General features: G+C 43.9%; 1 protein-coding gene across 3 annotated transcripts in view; it reads left to right on the top strand.

The window, feature by feature from the left end:
- Nucleotides 1–6613: 6613 nt before the first annotated feature.
- Nucleotides 6614–24048, top strand: part of Zmat3 (zinc finger matrin-type 3) — a 31665-nt gene continuing 14230 nt past the window's right edge. The window contains exons 1-2 of one of the 3 annotated variants that reach the window (XM_034499920.2): nucleotides 6614–6829; nucleotides 10854–11180. In XM_034499920.2, the coding sequence (XP_034355811.1) occupies nucleotides 10911–11180 (270 nt within the window). In that variant the 5' untranslated portion in view covers nucleotides 6614–6829; nucleotides 10854–10910. Of the gene's footprint in view, nucleotides 6830–6892; nucleotides 7182–10853; nucleotides 11181–24048 lie in introns of those variants that run through there. The other 2 variants (XM_034499924.2, XM_034499923.2) reach the window with 2 other exon arrangements.

Raw genomic sequence — 24048 nt, 5'->3', positions numbered from 1 at the left:
TCAGGCCGTAGGCATGTTTGGGAAGAAATATGCTTGACAGATTCTTCCCCACCTCTCTCTCTGTGTGTGTGTGTGTGTGTGTGTGTGTGTGTGTGTTATAAAAACAAAACCTGTGCTTTTTGACTATTAAACTGCTTTATATACTTTTGTGTTTTCTGCACTGAAATTAGACTGTTCTTATAAGACTTTATGTGTACTATATGTCTTAATCTGTTGTCTGTTCCTAGAGCAGAGTACCTGATAATTTATAAAGAGGAGTTTCTTTAACTCCTGGTTCTGGAGGTTGGCTGTCTGAGATCAGGGGGCTCTTCCTAAGAGCTGTGTGCTGCCTCACCATTTGGGGCAGTGAAAGGGAGTGTGGGCAAGACTGATGAAAACACCTCAGGGTGGGGCTCATTCTTTGACAACCTGCTCCACTGGTAACCCGGCCCTGTGAGAACTGCCTTAGTCCCTCTTTATGAACCCGCCTCCCAACACTATCACAACAGCAACACAGTTTCAATGTCAGTTTGGGAGATAAACTATGTTGTAAGGATAGCGCACAGATACAGAAAAGAATAAAAGTGAGGTAATAGGTGATTACAACCTATGTCAGGAACCAAAGCTCTGCCAGTGAGCCCAGAAGTCTCCCTTATCCCCTGTCCCAGTCATACCCACCCCTTATGTATACCCAGAAGCACCTGATGCCCTGATCTCTGTAATAATCCATCTTTGCTTTTTATTATGACATGTCAAATATGGATGTGTGCTTAAACTTTATAGTTCAGTTTTGTCAGTCTTTGAAAATCAGTTTAAGACGTTAACAAAAAAAAAAATCTCATTTGCTTCAACCCTTGTTCCTCCTTTTCTGGGTTACTTAGTAAGAAAACTAGGTCATTGTTCTACCATCTGGATTTTGCTGAGTATAGCCTGTGCATAGCCTTTCTTTAAGGACAATTTAAAAGTTATTATTTTGTGTGTTTTAATGTTTTGTCTACATATATGTCTGTACACCACATGTGTGCCTGGTGCCCACAGAGATCAGAAGAACGTATTAAATCCCCTGGAAATGGAGTTATAGATAGTTCTGAGGTGCCACGTGGGTGTTGGAAATTGAACCCAGGTTTTCTGAAAGAGCAGCCATCACTCTAGCTGCTATAAAAAACATTTCTACGCCCTCTGCATTTCTTGTGTGTGCATGCAAATGAATGTGGAGACCAGAAGTTACCCAGGTTGTTGTTCCCCAGTCATTGTTCACCTTGTGTTTTGAGACAGGTTTTTCACTGCTTCAGCTACACTGATTGGTTACCGAGCTCCAGGGATCCGCCTATCTCTACCTCTCTAGAGCAGGGATAGCAACCATGTTCCACTAGGCTTAATTTTTTTTTTTTCCTAGGTGGTGAGGTTTGAACTTACTACCTCATGCTTGTACAGTAGGCACTGTACTACCTGAACCATCTCCCCAGCCCTGACTTCTACATCATTTCCCTCCCTCCTTCCCTCCCTTCCCTCCTCCTCCTCTTCTTCCTCCTCCTTCTTCTTCTTCTTCTTCTTCTTCTTCTTCTTCTTCTTCTTCTTCTTCTTCTTCTCTCTCTCTCTCTCTCTCTCTCTCTCTCTCTCTCTCTCTCTCTCTCTGAGATAGGAGCTCTCTACATACCCCTGGCTGTTTTGGAACTCATGATGTTGACCAGGCCAGCCAGCCATCCACCTGGCTCTGCCTCCCAAGTGCTAGGACTAAAGGTGTGTGCTGCCATGCCCGGCTCTATTTCTTGTACTCATGAGTTGAATCTTCATGGTTGACACAGCAGAGTGGGTTGGTAAGAGTCTCTTTACTTTCCCCTCTTCAGTTCTTCTGTGGTGTCCACAGTGATAGGGACTTCACTGTCAGAGGTCTCCTGGCTTCACTTCTGCTCTTCCTCTTCCTCCTCTTCCTCCTCCTCCTCCTCTTCCTCCTCCTCCTCCTCTTCCTCCTCCTCTCCCTCCTCCTCTTCTTTCTTATTATACATTTGGATTCCAGTGCCAGTATTTTCTCTACAGACTGGAGAGTAAGTCTGGGCCTGTTAGCTTATGAACAGGGCATGCTCATCAAGTTTGTGTGTTTCTTACCCTCGTATCAATCGGTATAAATCTGCTCTGTGAGTCCCGTCAGCTGTTGCAGTCTCAGCCTAACCATGCTACACAGGCCTTTAGCTATGGTTGGTTTGTCTCCATCCTCGGTTATATTTTGAGGATGCTGTGAGGGCATCGCAGTGCGGTAATTGACTACAACCTGAGCTTTGCTGCCTATACAATCCAGCTTTTAGTTAGAGGAATGAAAAGCAGCTGAAATTGTATCTCTGTTGCTAACATCTTGCTATTGTTCCCCCTTCCCATACTTTTTTTTTTTTTTTAAATAAATGTTCTGTAGACACTTGAGGAACTGTTTTTGCTTGAATTGAAACTTTTGGTATAGCATGTTGCTATTATTGTAAAGGAAGAAGTGTGTCTAAAAGTAGCAAAAATAATTCTGAAGTCTCTCTGATGCCATCAATGATAAAATAACACTGGAAGGCATCATGCCCTGATCTGGAACGTGAAGGTGCGTAGTGTCTCAAGGCTCCATGCTAATTTCCTCACAAGAGGGAAAATTGACCTGATATATGCACCAGCCCTTGGAGGTCATACATGTCTCTTGTCTTCTGATCATGTGTCTACATGAAGACTCCTGGCATGGACACCCCAAAAGCTCAAGCAAAGCGAAGCCACCCAAAATATGTTACAATTATATTCTTGGTAAACAAACCAACACAGTATATTTTTGTTGTATATAATTTAATATAATGAAAACAATTCTCTTTGTTTTTTTTTTTGAGACAGATTCCCACATAGCCAAGGCTAGCTCTGAACTGGCCATGTAGATGATAATGACCTTGATTGCCTGTGTCACCTCACATGAGTATTCATGTGTTACCTACACAAAGTAGGTGCATCACATGCACGCTTGGTTCCTGAACAGGGCCCTGGGTTCTCTAGAACTGGAATTACAGATGGTTGAGCACCAACACCTGGGTTCTGGGAAGTGGACCCTGGTCCTCTGCAAAAGCAGCGGGTGCTCCTAACTGCTGAGACTTCTCTTCAGATCCTTTAACTTTGTTTATAAGATTGGAGTTTTCTCTGGATAGATAGATTCAATGTTTCCTTTATGGTAGTTACATTAAGAGAACTTTTTGTCAAGTCCAACTGTCATCCACTGTGATCCTATTAAGGAATAGAGAGGCAGACATTCCTTGTTCATCCACACATTTGTTGAATGATAGTCATTATTCAATTAACCGTGTCCATGCAAATATGCTGCTTGTGCTGTATCAGCTAACAAATTCGAGGATTTGTGAAATGATTTTTCTTCCTCTTCTCCTTCTCTTCCTCCTTCATAATTGAATTGGACACGGTGGGTGGTGCTGTTTGTGATCTCACCACTCAGAAGGCTCAAGGCCAGCCTGGAATAATAGTACAACCATGGCTCAAAGACAAAAAAACTGTAATGGGTCTTATGCTGAGACTCTGTTCTTCCCCTGGAGAAAACCTTACTGTAGCCACTCCCCATGTGCTTCTCTTCCTCACAAATCTCCTTTGCCCTCAAGACAGCTATGGTCAATAGTAATCCCCTCCAAATGGTCTACTTCCTTTGCTCCCACAGGAGGGCTTGGGAATCATTTGAGAGGGGCTGGAGCAAGGTGGAAAACAGGCAGCAAGGAGAGGTATTTTAATGGGTTGCTAGGTGTACTCTTGCACCCCATTGAGACTCTGGCCCCAAAAGTTCATGTCTTGCCCACTGCTTTGGGGTGACTGATCTGTTTCTTTAGCTTTGTCCTTCCCTCACTCTGAGTGGTAGTAAGGTCATGGGCTATCTATGGCCTCTTGCAGTTACTATGAGTGAGTTTTAAGACTGTAGGTGCTAAAGAAATAACAAGTTTGGGAACATTCTTCTGGTTCTTCAAGACCAAACCCCAAGCTTGAGTCAAGCCAGTGGGCTTACCTCAGCTGTCATTTGCATCTTCCTGTTGTGTAAGTGTCAGGGATGTAGATCTCAAGCTCTGTGCAGGAGTTTCACCGATTCTGTGTCCACAGTTCCTTCCCAGGCAACCCTGGAAACTTCTTGTTTGGGGGAGGGGAGCAGACATGAGGTCTTTCTTGAGATTTATAACACCACCTCTAAGCGACAAGATTGGCTGACCATATTTGTGTCAGGTTATACTCTTAAAAAATTATTATGGTTACTATTCCTCCATGCAGTATACAGGCCTGCTGTGGAGGTCAGAGGACAGTTTTGGAAAGATTCTCACCTTCCACCTTGTGTCAGGGTCTCCCTTGTTTCTACTACTGTGGTGCATTCTCCAGCCCAGCTGGCCTGAGAATTTATGGGAGGTTCTCCTGTTTCTGCTCCACATCACAGGGAAGCTGGGATTACTGATGCAAGTCACTGCACCTGGCTTTTATTATGCAGGTACCAGGGTCACCGGCTCCCCGTGGCCCTGTACTTAACTACAGCTATCTCACTGGCCCCAGATTGTATTCTTATTGGAATGACCCATCTCCACTGCTGCCCATCACTGTGCCAGATGCCTATGAAGGCAGAGATGACTGGTTTGGCCATTGGAATCTGTGTGGATGGGCCATAACACATCAGTGTCACAATGTGACATTGGAGACATAGTGTTAAATGGCTCCACTAGTTTCCACTAGCGATTTTGATCTTCTCTTTTGCTTCAAGTCCCATAGAGGTGTGCCTCTGTCAGCTGACCAGCAATACACAGATAGGTTTCAGCCACAAGTCATTGGGATTTGTTTTTGTCCTATAGTAAAGGTGATGAATATGACCTGTTTTTCTCTTTCTTTATTTTTAAAATTATTTATTTATTTATTTATTTATTTAGGGAGTGCTGACTCTCATAAGACCCAGTGATCACAACAAGAGCTTTAGTTTGTGGGACCATTTTCTCTGTCACGAGGTTTACATTTCTATGAAACAAGTATCTTGGGATTATCTACTTTTTCCTGGGCCAGGGAAGGAAATGCTATAGCTGTTTGAAGTACGTGTAGGGCCAGGGGTAGCAAACATGGAATACTGAGTGTATGTGTGTATGAGCTAGAGGGTGAGGTCCCTACTTTCAGCTTTTGGATTTAATTCTGACATGGCAAATACACACAAAACCATAAAATATAAACTGAAGACTCCAGGCCCTGTTTTTTCCTGCACTCAGGGAGTTTACAGTAGACAGTATTTATAATATAGTCAGATATGAAGACTGGAGACCGTGTTATTATGCGGTGTCCCGAGAGGATATGGAAGTTGCTTGTGGGAGAGGCTGCAGAGGACAAGGATGGACAGAGAGAAAGGCATTTAACAGCAAGGACAGACTGCATAAGATCACAGAGGTAACGTGAGATCATGGGCCTGTGATGGATAGTACACAGACTATCCATCAGACTAGGAGTGTTTCTGCATCAGACACTGAAGAGGGAAGATTCACCCTGAATGTGGGCAGCATCCTGTGGATGGAAAGTATCGGAGCAGCTCCTCTCAGCTTCCTATGAGCATTTGTGACCAGCTGCCCCACTTTTGCCCTCATGCCCTCCCTGCTGTGATGGATCGTACCCTCAAACTGCGAGCCAAACTTAACTTCTTTTCTTCCACTGCCTTTGTCAGCTATTTTATAAGATAGGACCTGTGGGTAAAAAATGAGGATGAGGGCTGTCAGATGGGAAAGGTCAGCCAGGGTCCTGCATGGTTTCGGCTAACAAGTGTGAAAGGCAAAGTTCTGAGACTAGCTAAGGCTTATAACAATGGGCTGGGAAATGCGTTTCTACCCCGCTGTTTTAAAAACAACGAAACTATTTGATATTTTCACATATACAGCACGTGCACTGGACTCATCTGTATGGTGGATTATTTTTCCCGATGGCGGGTGCACACTGGCCTAATCTGCTGAACAGTCCTCGAACTTTCAAAGCCAGTACCGGGTTGTTGGCGCATGCTCCACTCATAGCCTTACATCCCTGTGTAAGTTGGCTGGCTTCTAGGTTGAGCTGTGGCTCACCATATTTAGATCTTCTTGGCATTTTAGTTTAAGATTACACAAGAAGCACACACAATGTGAAAGTACTTGATGCTGCGAGACCATACTCTACCGATGAAAATGGAAAATTTGTGTCATGTTGTCCAAAGAGAAAAAACCCGGCAACTATACAAGTATTCACATGCAGAAGGCACAAGCTGGCTGAACCCTAGGGCTGCAGTCCATCCTAGCTCCTTTCTTGAAGGCATCCCTGGGCTTCTGCGGTGCGTCCGGTCCTGCGAGTGAGCGGGCTCTGCACCCTCTGAGGCCTTGGCCGGCTGCTTCCCTATGTCTCTGGGCGGAGGCGCAAGGGGTGCAGTTTCCAGGTCTCAGAGGAGAACCTCCACCCTCCTACCAGGCAGTGCCAGGCTACTGCCCTCGTCGCTTTCAGGCCAGGCTGGGGCAGCTCCGGGGAGCCATCAGTGCCTGGGTAGTGTACCCTCTCGCGTCGCTGTCCCGCACCTGCCCTGCGCCGGGGGTCTGCGGGAGAAGGCTACCCATGCACATGCGCAATAGCGCCGCCGGGAGCCCTGTCTCCTCCTCCTCCTCTTCCTCCTCCTCCGCCGACGCTGCCGCCGCCTCCCGGTTCCGCAGTCACTTCCTGCAGCTGTTTCCCTGTGGCTCCGCTCCGATCGACTTTTGACAATCAGCCTCCAGCAGCGGAGCGGCCGGTCGGAGGCAGCGAGCGCAGAAAGTGGTCGTGGAGCAGGCGGCGGCGCGCGGGGTGTCGGGGCGGCTGCGGCCTGCCGGTTCCGGTGAGTGCGGTCCTCTCGAGTCCGCTCGGCTGCTGCGTCCGTGTGCGCGTGTCAGCCTCGCCCGCGGCGTCTGGCGGGCCACCGATCTCGATCCCGCAGCCATTCGCACAGCCGCCTCGGCGACTTGGTGCTCCCCGCCGGCATCTGCGCGGGACCGGAGTGCGTGTGAGCGTGCCGGGTGCCCAGCCGGGGAATGGCACACGCGGGGGCGATGCTGCAGGGGTGCAGCTTTGAGCGCTAGATGCTGAGCCTAGGTCGCCACGGCCTCCTCCCCTTCTCAGCTTCCTTCTGTGATGTAAAACAGTCTTCCAGGGATTTTTTTTTCTGCCAGCCACGTTTTGGTGACCTCTGAGTAAGGCTTTCTCTTTTCTTGTCTTCTTTTCTCCGGAATACCCAGGGGTAGCCTTCCCTACTTTACCCGGACGCCAGGAACCTGTTCCTGGATTCTCTTCTTTGCCCTGGGTCCATTTCTGCCAAGGGGAGGAGGGCTGTTGTTTGCACTACAGCCGGTGAGGAGTAGGCCCCAGCCCGGCAATGGAAACGTGTGTTGTGGTCATTCATTTCCCTCAGACCGGTACATGGTGGAGATGTGATTTTCTTTAGTGTCTTCTGAGCTCCCTTCCAAATTAGGACATCAAGCTCTGTGCATCCTTCGTGTATGCCATCGCACACGTCCAATCGGATGGATTTTAAGATCTGAGAAGTATTTTTATATCAGCTTCTAAATTAGTCTCTTAAATTAATGCAGCAGTTTGAACGGATCCGAGTATGTTTTTGAGTCTTTCTAGTTTGTGTATTCACTGGAACTTTGGTTTTATTTATTTTAGAGGGTTTTTTTTTTTTTTTTTTTTTTTAACCCAAATAATACCTGTTGAGATTGTCGCCTTTAGACTTTTTTGGGGGAGGGGGTGAGCCTTATGTTGATTATTAAATATAACAGTATTTTTGAGCTCTCTATTCTTTTCTTCGAACATTGTGGGAATAAAATGTAATAAAAGGTAAACCTGACCTGTAAACACCTGCACCCCACCCCGGCCAGTGTTTTGCTCTGGAATAAGGCTTTTTGTGCCTCTGCTGGGAGAAGGGCCTTGCTTCTGCTGGACCACTGCATGATACAGGGGGCAACGCTTGCTGGGGTTTCATCAGGTGGGAGTAAGCATGTAAGAAACAAGCCCAGGCATGTTTTAGTAGCAGGCTGACTCTGTTCTCTATGTATATTGCTGATTTTTTATATCCGGATGTTTTGATATCCTGCTCTGTCCCTTTCTCTATGACCTAACAAAGAATCTTGGATGACAAGTTAGGGTCAGAATGACATGGTGTGTTATAACTAAGTAGTTAAACTATTTAAAAAGATGGTTTCATTACCCCACCTCCAATATTCATAATCATCTTTGCAATTTGGATTTTTTTAGTTGGGAGAAATAATATTGTTTCCAAGAAACTTACTGTTTAAATGTATCAAATCTGTATCACTTTTCTTTGTGTTTTTCAGAGATACAGGTAGTTGATTATTATTCTTTTCTAGCTATTATGATTAATGAAAAGTATTGTTAAATATGACGACTAACCACTGTTAACTGAATGACTTCCCAGTCAGTGGCTCCTGTTCACTGTGTGTCTACCAAATGTCTAAATAGTCTTTTACTTTTTAAAGCTTCCTTGAGTCATTTTAGTAAGTCTGTTAGTGTCCTAGCCTACACATCTTCACAGACAGGAAGCCTTAGCAGCTGAAGACACTGCATTATATTGACCAAGAAAAGGAGTTTGAACAATAGTCCTAACAAGAGGGAAGTGTAGACTTTGTTATTGTTGGTTTTTTTGTTTGTTTGTTTTTGTTTTGTTTTGTTTTTTTGAGGCACACACTCTCTCTATAGCCCTGGCTGTCCTGGAACTCACTGGCTGGCCTTGATCCCAGAGATCAGCCTGCCTCTGCCTCCTGAGTGCTGGGATTAAAGGTGTGTGCCACCATCACTTGGCTGGAAGTGTAGACTTTGAAATAAGGATTCTAATTTGCATAATTAGAATCTGAGAAACCTGAAGGGTGTCTACTGTGAGGTGTTTTTGAGTAGTCAGAATGAAAAGATGCCATCTGATTGGGGAGCCTGAGGAATCAGGGATAAAGACACAGAGAGAATGGAACATAGTGGATCTGTTCTGAGGAAAACAATAGAATCTTGTTTTCTTTTTTGTTGGTATGTTCAAATATTGTGGCAAAAGCAACTTAAGGGAGAAAGAGTTTGTCTTACAGTTCAAGATATCCTTATCACTGTGGGGTAGCCTAGGAATAGGAGCCGGAAGCAACTGGTCACATCAGGTCCACAGTCAAAAGAGAGCAGGGTTGGTGTTCAAATTCTGTTCCTTTTGATGAGATGAAGTCCAGGACCTATACCCACATTTAGAGTGGGTTTTCCCACCTCAACCTATTTAGGAAAATCCCGTAAGGCATGCCAAAACCCAGCCTAACCTGCATCACTCCTCACTGAGACTCCTTTTCTAGATACTTCTAGATCCTGTCAAGTTGACAACTGAAATGATAACCACCGTAGGGCTGAGGATAGTGTGGTCCATTACTTGGTTGGATATATTTTAATCTGGATGCTTTATCTCGTAGGTAATTTACCTCCTAAAGGAGAATACATTTTGATTTTGCAAGGGCTGTAGTCTAAGGCTGGATGGAGTAGAGTCATCACACCAAGTCAGTTCCCTGAGTAGGGTTGAGGAGGCTTGGAGAAGGCTGGCCTGGATATGGAGTATGGTGCTCTTGGCACCAAATAGCTGGTTATGTGCAGTAGAGTAGGTGGGTGTGGTGTTGCCAGATTATCCTTTCATTACTAGATTCTGTGAAGCTTTTGATTTTTAAATATTGACAACTAATTCAACTTAAAAACAAAAGCAAAAGAAAACTCTTCCAAACAGCACATCTGTGCCATCTGAAGCCCACAGGCTGTTGCTGTCCTCTCTGCCTTCCAGAACCACTGGCATAGTAGCTACTGTTGCTTGCTTAGAAGTATCAATTTGTTTGCATCTGTTACATTTTAATGCCCTCTTTTTAGCTTTCACCCACCTTTCAACAAGTTGTAGAAATGCCTTAAATATTTGAGTAGTGGCTGGGTGTTGGCTGTGCAGGACCTTGATTGTAGCAGCTGGGGGCTTGAGGCAGGAAGATCAAGAGTTAAAGTTGGTAATTAATGTGTTGTCAAACATATTTTTCATGTTATAAGTTTCACAAGCCCTGTGCTTGTTAGTTATTTAGCAATATTACAGAATTTAAAGTATAAGACAATAGTTTGTATTTTGAGACATTTCAAAAAAGAGAGTTAAAACCTTTCTCAGCACCATAGCAGATTTGAGGCCATTCTGGCTATGTGAGAGCCTGTCTTTAGAGAGCCAAGAGAAAAGGTAGCTGGTGGGTAAAATGCTGCTTTGCCTCTTAGGTACACATGTATGTAAACATGGGAAGAGCTTGTGGTGTGTCAGACACACACACACACACACACTAAAAAGAAACAAAACAAAAATACCTAAAGGAAAAAAAAAATGAAGAAAAGAGGAAAGGAGATTCTTAGAGGTAATAGTCTTCTACTCTTTGACATCCTTTGGGTGGAAGAGTTTCTTACCTGGTGGCTTCTCTCTTGTTTGCATGTTCGTTTGTTGTTTGTGTTACAAATATTACCATCAAGAGTGTTTCAGCACTTCAGAGAAGGGGGTCTGGATGACCTTAGATGTCGAATTCCAGCCATGTGACTTTTCAACTTAATTGCCTATGGATGCAGTGCTGCTAATTAGTGCCCATGGCCAGAAGGATGACGTTTGGAACTGAGCCAAGCAAAATAAAGGCAAATCTCCGAAGCTATTCTCAGGGCAAAGTCTTATGTTAGTGAGGATAACCAGGCAGGGAGAGTCTGCTAGGCTAAGACTAAGAAGAGATGCCTCAAAGGTGGGTTTGGAGAGAAAAGTGACTTTGGTGTCTTTTCTGTGTCATATTGCTGAACTCTCATTTTCATTTTCTTCCCTGGTTTAGGTTTGAAGAATCCATCCCTTGTCACCCACTGGATTATGCTCGTGGCTTTCCTGCCTGATGATTCTTTTGCAGCAGGTCTGGCTTCCTTTACCTAATCGGCCCTCAACCTCTCCTCCTATGTCAGTGGCTGCCAGGTCCACAAGGACCTTGCAGCTCCCGCCACAGAAGGCTTTTGGGCAGGAAGCATCCTTGCCTCTGGCAGGGGAAGAGGATTTAGCTAAGAGAGGGGAGCCAGACTCTGCCCTGGAGGAGCTGTGTAAGCCCCTCTTCTGCAAACTCTGCAATGTCACCTTGAACTCTGCTCAGCAAGCCCAGGCACACTATCAGGTAAGAGACGGAAAGGACAGCAAGTGTCAGCAGGGTGAGCATTTTGGGTGCTGGTTGGTGAGATGGTATCAGTGGGGTGAACATTTTAGGCACTATCTGGCCACAAGTTACCTCTCCAGACATGGCCAGTTGTGTCTGGAGAACTCTGACAAGCTAGGGAATAGAGTTCCGTGTTTCACACAATGGGTTCTGCTCATAATTCTGAGGAGAAGGTGTGATGTGCTACATTAATTCAGTGTAAAATTGTTCCAAAGTTTATGCAACTTACATCAGCTCAGTGCTACCTACCATATACATGACTCTTACACTCTGTTTTACTTAAGACTTTTCCTATGTGCCCTATTATGACTGAGGCAAATACAGGTGCCTTTTTATAAAGAGAATAATATGGTATTGATTTACTGAGTCCTACCTTCGTCATAAACATAGCTTAGTTTCTTTTAGTATCCAGAGTAAATGACACTGAATATTAAGATTTAAAGTACTTTATCTCTATGTAGCCTAGATTGTGGAAAAGGCCATTCAAGGATAGTATTGCCTAAGAATAAATGGGGAACTAGGAGAGGGTATAGGGTTTGTTTTTAAGTTTTTATTTTATTTTTAGTTTCGTGCATGTGTGTAAGCGCATGTGTGTATGCACATGTGCATGTGGGCAGACACAGAAGCTAGAAGGGAATGCTGGATCCTGTCTTAGTTAAGGATTTATTGCTGTGAACAGACACTATGACTGAGGCAACTCTTATAAGGACAGCAAGGACAGCATTTAATTGGGGCTGGCTTACAGGTTCAGAGGTTCAGTTCATTATCAAGATGGGAGCATGGCAGCATCCAGGCAGGTGTGGTGAAGGAGGAGCTGAGAATTCTACACCTTGATCCAAAGGCAGCCTGGAGGAGACTGTCACAAGTGGCCAGACTTGAGCATATTAGGAGACCTCAAAGCCCCACCCCCACAGTGACACACTTCCTCTAACAAGGCCATACCTCCTAATAGTGCCACTTCCCATGGGCCAAGCATATTCAAACCATGTTGGAAGTATGGGATCTGCTTTTTGATTTTGATTTTAAAGGGGATTACAATTAAGAAATTATATGAATCTCAGAAGAGATTTGAACTTGGAACTTATAACATTGTTGAGACTGTTAAAGACTCTGGGGCTTTTGAAGTTGGACTAAGTATATTTTGTATTACACTATTAGCTAGGTATGGCCCCCATAAACTCATATGTTTGAACAAGTCTATGGGGGCCAGGGAGTGGAATGTGGTGGGTTAAGTAAGCTGTTAGTTATAAAACATTTCTTATGGCCTGAAACTACACTTTTCTGTTATGACCTTTACTACTTTCAGGTTGGCCTCACTGAGGTGACATAAAGGAAGAAAAGGCAGACAGCATTTAGGAAAGCAGTGATCTCTGCTGGGAATGCTTTAGAATGCAGTGGCCAGGGAACTCAGCACTCTAGCAGGAGCAGGAGGAGGCAGGTTAGCAGGAGGGGGACTCCACAAGGGAGCAGTCTTAGGCTGCAGGCATCACTTCTTAGTTCTTTCTGTACACCCTGTTAAGAGTCGTGCTTAAGTTCAGGGGACTAAGAAGGCCATGCCATTCCCATGAGTTCCTGAGTTCCGGGTCCCTGATATAGCTCAGGTCAATGATACACATTCATTCAGGAGTTTGTCAGCTCCTCACACTTTTCTCCATTTTAAAGTTTTTATGTACTTAATTTTGTCTTTGATCCTAAAGACGGATAATTGAACAATTTGTCCTGCATTAGAAATAATTCCTTGGGAAGAAAAGGTCTGTCGCTCTGTCCTGTTCAGGTTTGTTTGCACCCATCAGGAGAGTGGAATTCATTGCAGCAGGTCTAAGCACAACCTTGGTTCATCAAGGCTTCTGTGTTTCTTTTTCAGTTCCACCTCTCATCCCTGAGTGCTACTCCCCATGACAGACGCCAGACACTGGCTTCTTTTTTTATCAGGTGGCATCTGATAGGATGACCCATCTTAGGTTTTCAGCTGATATTCGTTCTAAAGCCAAGAAAAAAGCCAGGTCCAGAACTAAGTGTTTTAGTTAGGAGAGATGACAGAGGTTCTGATTAGTCAACAAAATGATGGACTGGGTATTAGGTCTATCCTGTACCTCACTGGTACAAATTGGCATAATTATGCTCTAATTGTATTTTGAGAGAAAAGTTTTATTTTAACAGGAAGGGTGATATGTAGGAGGAGCTAAGGTGGGAGGAGTACCGAGAGGAAGAGAAGGAGTAAGGAGAGGAGGAGAAGGAGAGGAGAAGCTAGGTGATGAGAGAGAGAAAGAGAGAGAAAGAGAGGGGGGATATGGAGGCAGTTGTTCACGTGTCTTCACCAGTCAAAGATAGTTGATATATCTAGGCTGGGTATTAGGTTACACTTCTGACAGAATTACCAAACTTATAAAGCCTTTGATTAACATTTTTAAAAAGTATAGACAAGCAAAAAGAAAAAGGGGGCATGGGATAGGAGTTTTCTGGGGGGGTGGGGGGGATGGGAAAAGAGGATGGCATCTGAAATGTAAATAAAATATCCAATTAAAAAAATAATAAAAAAAGGATGACCCATCTTAAACAGACATGAATGTAGCTTGCTTTTGCATTTATTCTTGTGAGATGTTTGATATTGCATAAGATTCACTTTGCAAAAATCAAGGATGAGTTGGGTAGTAGTTAAGATTTTTAGCTCTTTGAAGCCCTTCTTAGATCATTCTTGGGCATAAGCCTGCTTTTTTTTTTTTTTTTTCTTTTTGAGACAGGGTTTCTCTGTGTAGCCCTGGCTGTTCTGAAACTTTCTCTGTAGATCAGGCTGGCCTTGAAGTCACAGAGATCCATTTGCTGCTTTTCCCCAATATAGTTCTCTTCCACACTACTTTAATAGAGACACACAAACGCCTCTGCCTTGCTTTAAAGGCAGAGAAAAGGGAGGGAGGGAGGGAGGGAGGGAAGGATTCCCATGTCTACATATTGATAGAACCTTTTGGTTTTGCACAGAGAATTTAGTTTGATAGGAAAAAAAAAATCATTGGATTCAGGCTTAAACTACAAATGAATTCAACTTTTTAAAAAATTGTATATTTTTATGTGTTTGCTCTAAACTTTTTAGTTGACAAGATTTGTCAATTTGTAGATTATTCCTGTTGTCTCCATGAGGCAGTGTGTAAACAAACCAGAAAACAGAAATAAAAAAAATGAGAAACATTCCTCAGTAATACAAATTTTAAATGGAAAAGTTGGGGGTGGGGAGGGGGAGAAGGACAGTTGGTTGCAGAACAGAAGTCAAATAGCCAAACAGGAGAATAAAAAATAGAGGAGAGAAGAGTCGGGGGGGCACGGAGAATGCAGACCCTGCTCAGCACTGGGGAGAAGGAGGCCAAGGAAAGCCTCTGCTGCTGATCAAATTTGAGGTCAGCCTGGGCTACATGAGACCCTATATTATACCCCGCCCCCCAAAAGAAAGTAGAGCCTAATTTAAAAAAAAAAAAATTGAGGTTTGGGTGTGACAGTGCATATTTCTAAGTTAGCCTAGAAGCAAAGCTTTGTATAAGGCGAGTGGTACTGTTAATTACTGAGGTGCACCTCTCTTCCTCCCTTCCTCCCTTCCTCCCTCCTTCCCTTCCTCCCTCCCTCCCTTCTTCCCTTCTTCCCTTCCTCCCTTCCTCCCTTCTTCCCTCCTTCCTTCCTCCCTCCTTCCCTTCCTCTCTCCTTCCCTCTTCCTCTCCCTCCCTCCCTTTTCTCTGCCTTTAAAGCAAGGCAGAGAAGTTTGTCTCTATTAAAGTAGTGTGGAAGAGAACAGGTCTAAGAAGTGAACTTGGGATTGTATATGCATGGTGTATGTGTTTGTACACATTCCTGTGTATGGGTGCACATGTGTGTGACTATAATTGGAGGACAGAGGTTGGTGTTGAATGTCTTCTTCAACCATTCTTTACCATACTTTTTTTTTTATTGGATATTTTATATATTTACATTTCAAATGTTATCCCCTTTCTCTGTTTCCCCTCCAGAACCCCCCTCCTCCATGCTTCCTTCCCCTGCTTCTGTGAGGGTGTTCACCCTCCTACCCACCCATTCCCACCTCACCACCCTGGCATTTCCCTACACTTGGGAATCGAGCCTTCACAGAAGCAAGGGCTTGTCCTCCTATTGATGCGAGACAGTGCCATCCTCTGCTACATATGTAGCTGGAGCCCTGGGTCCCTCCATGTGTACTCTTTGGTTGGTGGTTTAGTCCCTGGGAGCTCTGGGAGCAGGGGTCTGGTTGGTTGATATTGTTGATCTTCCTATGGGGTTGCAAACCCCTTCAGCTCCTTCAGTCCTTTCTCTAACTCCATTGGGGACCCCGTGCTCAGTCCAGTGGTTGGCTGTGAGTATCTGCCTCTATTTGGCAGAGCCTCTTGGGAGACAGCTCTAGGGTCTTTTGCCGTACTCAGAGCCCACTGAATTAGCTAGGGTGTGGGCCAGTGAGAGCTCCAGGGTTCTGTCTGTCTCTGCCTCCTCAGTGCTAGCCTGGTCTATACTATACCACAGGTTCTGGACCAGCAAGTGCTACTTCATGAGATCCCATTTCAAAAACCAGGAGACAGAAACTAAGTATGTATCCTAGGGCTCTGAACTCAGGTCCTCCTGCTCATGCACCAGCTTCTTTACTGACCAAGCCATCTGTCCAGTGTCTTGAGCTTTGCATTTCCATAAGAGAAGTAGACAGCATGAGAGTGTATCGAAGAATGATCAGAGCATGATTATGTGGAACCAAGAACAGAGACCCATCATAGAAGGAAACTAGCAATGTTAGCCCCCTGTGATTCCAGCACTTAGGAGGTGGAGGCAGTAGGGCTAGGGTTCAAGGCATTCTTGCTACATAGTATCCAGGAACTCCAGAACATCCTGGGGTATTTGAGACCCTGTTCACATCAATCAGAAAAATGTCAGACTGAAAGATGGCTGAGTGGGTCGGCCTCACTGAGTGCCAATAAAAGACAGCTATTAGGGCCAGGGTGACACAGGGAGCCGGGACTCACTTGGCACTAGCGACAGGCAGAGGCAGTAAGTGCAGACTGGTAAAGCCAATGGTTTATGACTGAAGGAGGCTACAAATGTGAAGCTTTGTTGCAAGATGAAAAACCTGCTTCGTAGTTGTTATTTCAGGGTGATCTCACCGACAAACGTCTGTTATCTCAGTCACGTGCTTGTAAGTGGACCGGCCCTGTGTGGATGCACACACAGTTCACCCTCTGAATTACCTGACCCTCTTTAGTGAGCTGCTGTTGTTGACTTTGGAGTTTCATATTGCTTGGTGTCGTAAGCAGCCATTGTTAACTGAAGTCCGACTATATCATGTTCCAGTACTCGGGATAAGGATAAGGAGTCTGCTCCTTAGCCACTCCCCTCAGCCTCACTTCCGTTTCCTCTGACCTCTTGATGTTCCTCACTGGGGGCTGTCTTCCCCAGCTGTGGGGAGCCATTACAGATGGTTTATGCCCCAGGCTTTTAAACCCAGTCGTTTAGGTCTGAAGCAGCCTTAGCTGAGTCATTTCATTTTTAATGAGTCTACCTAATTTTTCAGTTTTAAAAGTATGGCTTTGGTTATAATATAATTTAGAGTCAAAATTTTGGAAGAGAAATGAGTCGTCATTTTATTAAAATTTATCTGCATGCTCAGATTACATAGTGCAAGCCTGGCATGAAGAAATATAATAGGATCTCATCAGCATAAACACCCAGAGGAAGAGCAGCTTTGAAAAGGAAAGTAACAGGAAATTTGTTTACATTTGTGTGAGTGTGTGTGTATGTGTGTGTCAAACTCAGGTTATCAAACTTGGTGGCAAAGTACTTTTATCTGCTGAGCCCTCTTGCAGGACACATTTTGTTTTTCAAAGAAAATTACATAAATAAAGTTTACTAAATGTCCACCTTGAAAATTAGAAACTTGCTGAGCGGTGGTGGCTCCTGCCTTTATTCCCAGCACTTGGGAGGCAGAAGCAGGCGGATTTCTGAGTTTGAGGCCAGCCTGGTCTACAGAGTGAGTTCCAGGACAGCCAGGGCTACACAGAGAAACCCTGTCTCGAAAAACAAACAAACAAACCAAAAAAAAATTTAGAAAGTATCTGCTAATTTGCATATTTGTGTAAAAAAGAACTAGTTACACAAAGCACTTTCCTAAAGTTCATCATAAACATAGATTGTGCTTAGTATCCAGATGTGTGTCACCTTAGCCATGTTGATGAGAGAAACTAAGCTGTTTTTGATTTATGATGCCAAATGCAGTGCTCTCCAGTCATACTCAGACATACGAAACAGAGTACAGGCTGGGAAGATGGTACATGGGGTAAAGTACTGTGCAAGTTCAGAGCTCCCATCCCGGGGATAAGTGGGTATCACTCAAAACTATAATCCAGCCAGCCTTTGGGAGTCAAAAGAGGCGGGATGGAGGAGTCAGAGACAGGAGGATGCCAAGGCCTGCCAGTCTAGCCAAAAGGGCAAGTTCTAGGTTCAGTAAGATGTAAATGTTTGGCCTGGTTCTTCTTTCCAGCCCCATGCTCTCAGAAATAAGACTCAGACTCAAAATATATTTACAAATACCTCGGCTATATAGCTAGTCTCTTCTCAGACTAGATCATGACATAGATAACCCAATTATTTTAACTTACATTCTGCCACGTGGCTGGTTTCCTGTGCTCAGGAACCATGCATCCGTCTGCTCACATCTTCCCAGGAGAATCTTCCCATGCCTGGCTCTATCCCAGAATCCTTTCTGCTTCCTGGATGTTCCACCTTCCATTTCCTGACTAAGCCATAGGCTTTTTAATTGACAGGTGAGGCACCCATACAATACACAAGATATTCTCTCTACAGCAAGAGACAGTATCTCAAAAATAAGGTAGAGACCAGTAGAGGAAGACACTTGTGTCAGCTGGCTTCTGCATGCTCCGGAACGTACACACACTGTGATTGGATCTTCTCATATGCATTAAAACAGCAGTGACTTTCCCTTTATGCTTAGTCCTTCCTCTTAGCTTTTTCTCTCTCCTCTGCTATTTTCAGAGTTTGGCCTGGAATAATTAGATCATAACAGGTCTTCATTTCCCATTCTTTCTCAGCCTGCTGTACTATTACAGTGTGTAATACTGTACTGCTGCACAGTATTACTATTTGGTATCTATTACAGTATCCCACTGATTCAGACACAGTCTAACATCACCCATCCAGGTTTGCATGGATGTCAGTATTTCTAATCTCAGCTTTTTTTTTTTTTTTTTTTTTTTTTTAGTTAAAGTTTATTTTTATTATGGTAGGTGTATAGTGCTCTGGTTGCATGTATATCTGTGTACCAAGTGTGTGCCTGGTGTTCACCGAGGTCAGAGGAAGATATGGGATCTCATGGGACAGGAATTACAGGTGTGAGTGTGAGCCACTGTGTGTGGGTGCTGGGGACCATACCTGGTCCTTTGCAAGAGCAAGCACTCTTAACTGCTGAGCCAATTCTCCAGTCCTCAGCTAATTTTTACATTTTCAAAGTTTTCTTACCCACATGAACCCGAAATGGTCAAAATACTCTTCAGGTTTGGGTGGTTTTTGCATTTTCCTGGGTGGTTTAGACCCTTTGGAATTTATACAGATCTGGGCTGGAATCCTGACTCCATTGCGTTAGATTAGAAAACCTTTTCCTATTCAGTATCTGTCTGTAAAGCACAGACTGTGATTTTCCCTTGCAGGATTGGGAGACTTGAGTATTTTATGTTAGTAGATGCTGATTGGTTAAGATGGGTTTCCGTTGATTAGGATGTTTGAGGTTAATGTTTCTATTGCTGTGATAAAACACCAGGGTCCAAAGTAACTTGGGGAGGGAGAAGGTTTGTTTCAGCTTCCCACTCTCAGGTTACATCACTGAGGGACATTAGGGCAGGAGATGAAACAAAGACCATGGAGGAATACTGTTTATTTGCTTGATCCTCATGGCTTGCTTGGTTTGCTTTCTTACACCCTACACACCCCAGGGCCAACCTGAGGTACCTCGATCAGTGGGCTGGGCCCTTCTGTCAATCACTAATCAAGAAAATTCACTACAGACTTTTCTACAGGCTAATTTTTTTTGTTTGTTTTTTTTTTGTTTGTTTGTTTTTTTCGAGACAGGGTTTCTCTGTGTAGTCCTGGCTGTCCTGGAACTCACTCTGTAGTTCAGGCTGGCCTCGAACTCAGAAATCCGCCTGCCTCTGCCTCCCAAGTGCTGGGAATAAAGGCGTGCGCCACCACCGCCCGGCTCTCTACAGGGTAATCTTATGAAGGCATTTTCTCAGTTACGATCCCATCTTCCCAGATTGTCAGGGTAGTGTCACGTTGACAAAAAACAACCAGCACAATTGGCCACTTGTCATTTGGATGTACTTGTCACAAATACAACACTTATTTAACTATAACCTGTCCTTTCTTATTCATCCCTATGGTCACATATTAATTTCATAATATATAATATAATGCCCTGCAATCTCTAAAATGTTTAATATTTTAAAAGTCCAAGTTTTCTTTAAAAATTCAACATTTCTTTAAAAGTTCATAGTCTCTCTAAAGTATCTAAATATTCTCCGAAATGTGTTTCATAGCTGTGGGTTCTACAAAATGGGAAGGAAAAAAAAAACTTAAATACTTTCTTACTCCAAGAAGAAAGAACCAGGGTAGATTTAACATTCAAGTCAGAGCGAACTGAATCCCAGCAGTGTGAAGCTCAGGGTCTGGCATCTGGGAGTCACGATCTTCTGGGCTGCAAAAGGCTTGAGCAGCTCCAGCTTTCTGACTCTGCCATCCACAGCGCACATTGCCTGTCCCACACAGGTTCAGGCTGGCTCCACTCCACAGCTGCTGGTGGTGGTAGTGGTCATCCCATGACACAGGCATCTCCTCTGGAGCTGGCTGCACCTTCACCAAGAGCTTCTCCTGCACTCTCACAGCGCTAAGCTTCAACTGTTCCCCATGACCCCTTCATGTCTTCAAAACCAGTACCACTTGAGAAACTCTTACACATCATCCAGTTAGGATGCCAGTACAAGGTACAGCCTTAACCCCATCTAGCCCACAGCTTGTGTGTGCTGACTCTGAGAAACACTCCCCAGAAGACTTCTCAACAATGCTGGTCTCTTCTTAATCACAGCTGATTTTTCAGTCCTAGATGACCAGTATCGACTGCCTCAACAAAGCAGAGGTTTTATTTGAGTAGTTCTGCTTTCTTGTTAATCACAGCCGAATTCTTCAGCTTCAGCTGACTAGAACTACAGGTTCTTAAATCAAAATAATGAATATCCCGATATCCATATCTCTACACAGACTGTGACTCAAACTTCTCTCTGAACTTTACAAGCCAGGCTTCTGTCCTCAGCACTCATCCCAGCATTGTCTTCTGAGTTCCCACAGGAGCTCTTTAGGCTCAGAATCCTCAGTAAAGTCCTTCCACCCCTCCCCCACCCCCCATCCCCAACAGCATAGTCAGGTCTGTCACAGCAAGATTCTACTCCTGATACCAGTTTGTGTCTCAGGTTTCTATTGCTGTGATAAAACACCATGACCAAATCTAAGTTGTAGGGTGGTATTTCGGCTTACAACTCTCAGGTCACACTCTGTCCCTGAGGGGAGTCGAGGCAGGAACTGACTCAGAGGCTGTGGAAGAATCTATTGGCTTCTTCCTCATGGATTGCTCAGTTTGCTTTCTTATTCACCCCAGGTCCAACTCCCCTGTGTTGGCACTATCCCCAGAGGGCTAAGCCCTTCCATATCAGTTGCTAATCAAGAAAATGCCCCAAAGACTTGCCTAAAGTTCAAACAAAATTTCAGGCGGGATACAGTGAACTTTATTGATGGCATTCAAGAGAGCAGGGATCTCTAGGCTCTTTCTGTGATTGTAGGGGTCTGGGATGGTACTCCTCACTCTGTGCTGACAAATCCTTTCTGTCCCCCTTTCCACCATGTTCTTTGATCCTCTTGGGGTCACCAATGACCTGGTAGGCCAAATCTAGCTGTGTCTCTTACCATGTTGGTGACATTTGATACTGGTAACATTTTCCCTCTTAAACAACTTAAGAATGTATCTTGTCACTCCAGGTAATGTCCGTGGAACAAAGAACTCATGGCGATAGAGTGGGTGCTTGCAGGCACTCTATTTCCCACGTACTGTGTGTCTTTTCTCCTCTAGTCTTTCTAGCTCAGCTTGTATTTGCTGTGGTTTTATAGTTCCACATTCTGTCTACAGGTTGCTTCCAATTGCTGAAGATGGACATTGGGCCTTTAGGTCCTCAGGAGGAGATAAACAGCATCCAGCCAAGTTGTTTTCTTCCATTTACACTTGGGGTTGGGATCCCATGTCCTCAGGTGTTCACGTGGACAGCATTAAAGTTGCTCAAAATCACATCTTCTTTATTTTGATCTATACGTGGATTGTAAACTTGAAATTGTGTTGCTTTTCCTTGACTTTCTATTGGGTTTCTTGAAAACAGGAGGAAGACTCACATGCCCTAAAGAAACCCATTCCTGTCTTTCCTCCCCATGTTGCCTCTCGTCTCTTCAGTCTGTCTTTTGTTGTTCATAATCTGTTTCATTGTATGAAGCCCACTGATTACTGTGTTAGCTGTTTCACATCAGATCAGGACTCCTTGTGTAGCCTTTCCTACTTTCTGGAATTTTAGTTGCTTTTCTCTTCCTTCTTTCTTGTATATCATGTTTATTATAGCACCACCCCTCCCCCCACAGACTTCTACCCACTTCATCCATGGAATGCCTCTTTGTACCTTTGGTCTCTCATTCTTACCCCTCTTCCCTGTTTGCCCTCTGGGTTGTTTCACACCTGCAACTTTGTATTTCTGTTCACTATTCCTTGGGTGACTGTTTTCTAAACATTGTTATCTTCTTCTTTGTCCTCCCCCTTCCCCCTCCCCCCTCATTCCCTTCTTTTTTGTTTCCTTAGGGTGCAGTATGGTCATAGTACTCCAAGGAAGAGAGAACAAATGTAATTGGTATCCTAACTCTTGGTTAGTTTATGTTGTCCCAACACAAGCTAGATTCATTTGGGAAAAGGGGTTCAATTGAGGAAATGCCTGTGAGCAAGTCTGTGGGAGTGGGGCATTTTCTTAATTTATGATTGATGTGCAATGGCTCAGTCCACTGAGTACAGTGCCACTCCCACATCCGGGGAGCTGGTCTTGGATGGTATAAGAAAGCAGACTGAGCAAGTCACAGGGAGTGGGCTAGCATCCCTCCGAGGCTTGGCTTCACTTCTGCTGGCTTTTGTAGTCATGGACTATAAACTGTGAGTTGAAGTCAATGCTTCCTTTTTTTTAGTTGATTTTGCTCATGATGTTTTATCAGGGTAGCAGAAACCCTAAGATTCCAGCAAAACCTCACTTTTAAATAATATGATGTAAACATTTCTCAGCTCTTCCATTTCAAAAAAGTGTCTGCATTGTGCTGGACTAGAAACATAGCTCTAGGTAGAATTAAGGACTGTTCTCCTTTGTTTAGACTCATTTAATGTTGAAGAGAAACTTTCCTCTGGGTTTTATTTCTTTGTAGGCAACATGCTTTAATTTTCTCTCCCTCTATTTCCTTCTCTGTAAGGTTTTAGGTTCCTCTTTTATTTTTTGAGCCTGAAATTTCATACTGATGGATGTGACTGGGCCTGGGTCCTTAAAATTTGTTCTGGTCAGCACACAGTAGAAAACTTTGTCTGTTTTTCATCTGTTATCTAAGCTCTGGAGACGGCTAAAAATTTTTTTAAAAATTATATCCTCCATGCCCCCCCCACCTCAAAATCTGGAAACTTTACAATTCCTATTCCTTGACTAATTTTTTTCTTGTTCTTGCCCAATTTATTAAAATATAGTGATGTAATGATATACATGATTCTGGATTTTTGACTGGTATTTTTTATAGTAATCTCTTCCTATCCCTGGGGCTGTCTGTCATTTTGTGACCCTCCTCTGGAGATTGCCTGACATTCTCGATGGTACCACTTCTGTATGTATCATGCTTTCCTATACATGCATTCACAAGTTTAACTGGGCACATGTGCACATGGCTGTAACTTGTGTGGCCTGAGGTTGGCCATGGCCCAGCATGGACTTTCCATACTTCACAATTCATGGATAAATCTGTCCGCAACATAGACATAAGTCACCTCAGTGTGACTTATTTTCCCTTTCCTTATTAAGTTGGGAACTTTTACCCTTTTACTGCAAGGAAGTGCTTTCCAGTTTCTCTTTATCATGCATGAACACCAGCATTGTAGTGCTTACACCATGGCACCATCATTACAGAAAATGATGATTCCTTGCACACAGGTGTTGTGATATGATGGCATCCATCCCCTGGTTGGTGACTAAGGACTAAGGTGGTAGCAGATTGAACATAGGTATACCAGAAGAAAGGATGGGTCATACATATCCATGCAGATGAATTACAAGTAGTTTTAAAATCATCAGTCTTTTCTTTCTTTCTTTCTTTCTTTCTTTTTTGTTTCTTTTCTTTTGTTTGTTGTTGTTGTTTTTTTGCTTTTGTTTTTGAGACAACCCTAGCTGTCCTAGGCTAGCCTTGAACTCTAAGAGATCCACCTGCTTCTGTGTCTTCCCTTCTAATTATTAGTTCACTTAGTTTTAGTTTTAGAAGTAGCCTTGATTTGAAATGCTGTATTGATCTTATTTATCTATTTATTTGTGTTTTTGAGACAGAGTCTCACTCATTATTTCACCTTGGTTGTCATAGAACACGATCTGTAGACCATACTGGCCTTATATCTTAGAGATCAGTCTGCCTCTGCCTCCCCAGTGCTGAGATTAAAAGTGTGTGTCACCACACCTGGCTGCTATTT

Source organism: Arvicanthis niloticus, chromosome 4 (assembly GCF_011762505.2).
Source record: "Arvicanthis niloticus isolate mArvNil1 chromosome 4, mArvNil1.pat.X, whole genome shotgun sequence".
In the NCBI taxonomy this organism is placed as follows: Eukaryota; Metazoa; Chordata; class Mammalia; order Rodentia; family Muridae; genus Arvicanthis; species Arvicanthis niloticus.
This window is presented reverse-complemented; position numbering and strand designations above follow the sequence as displayed.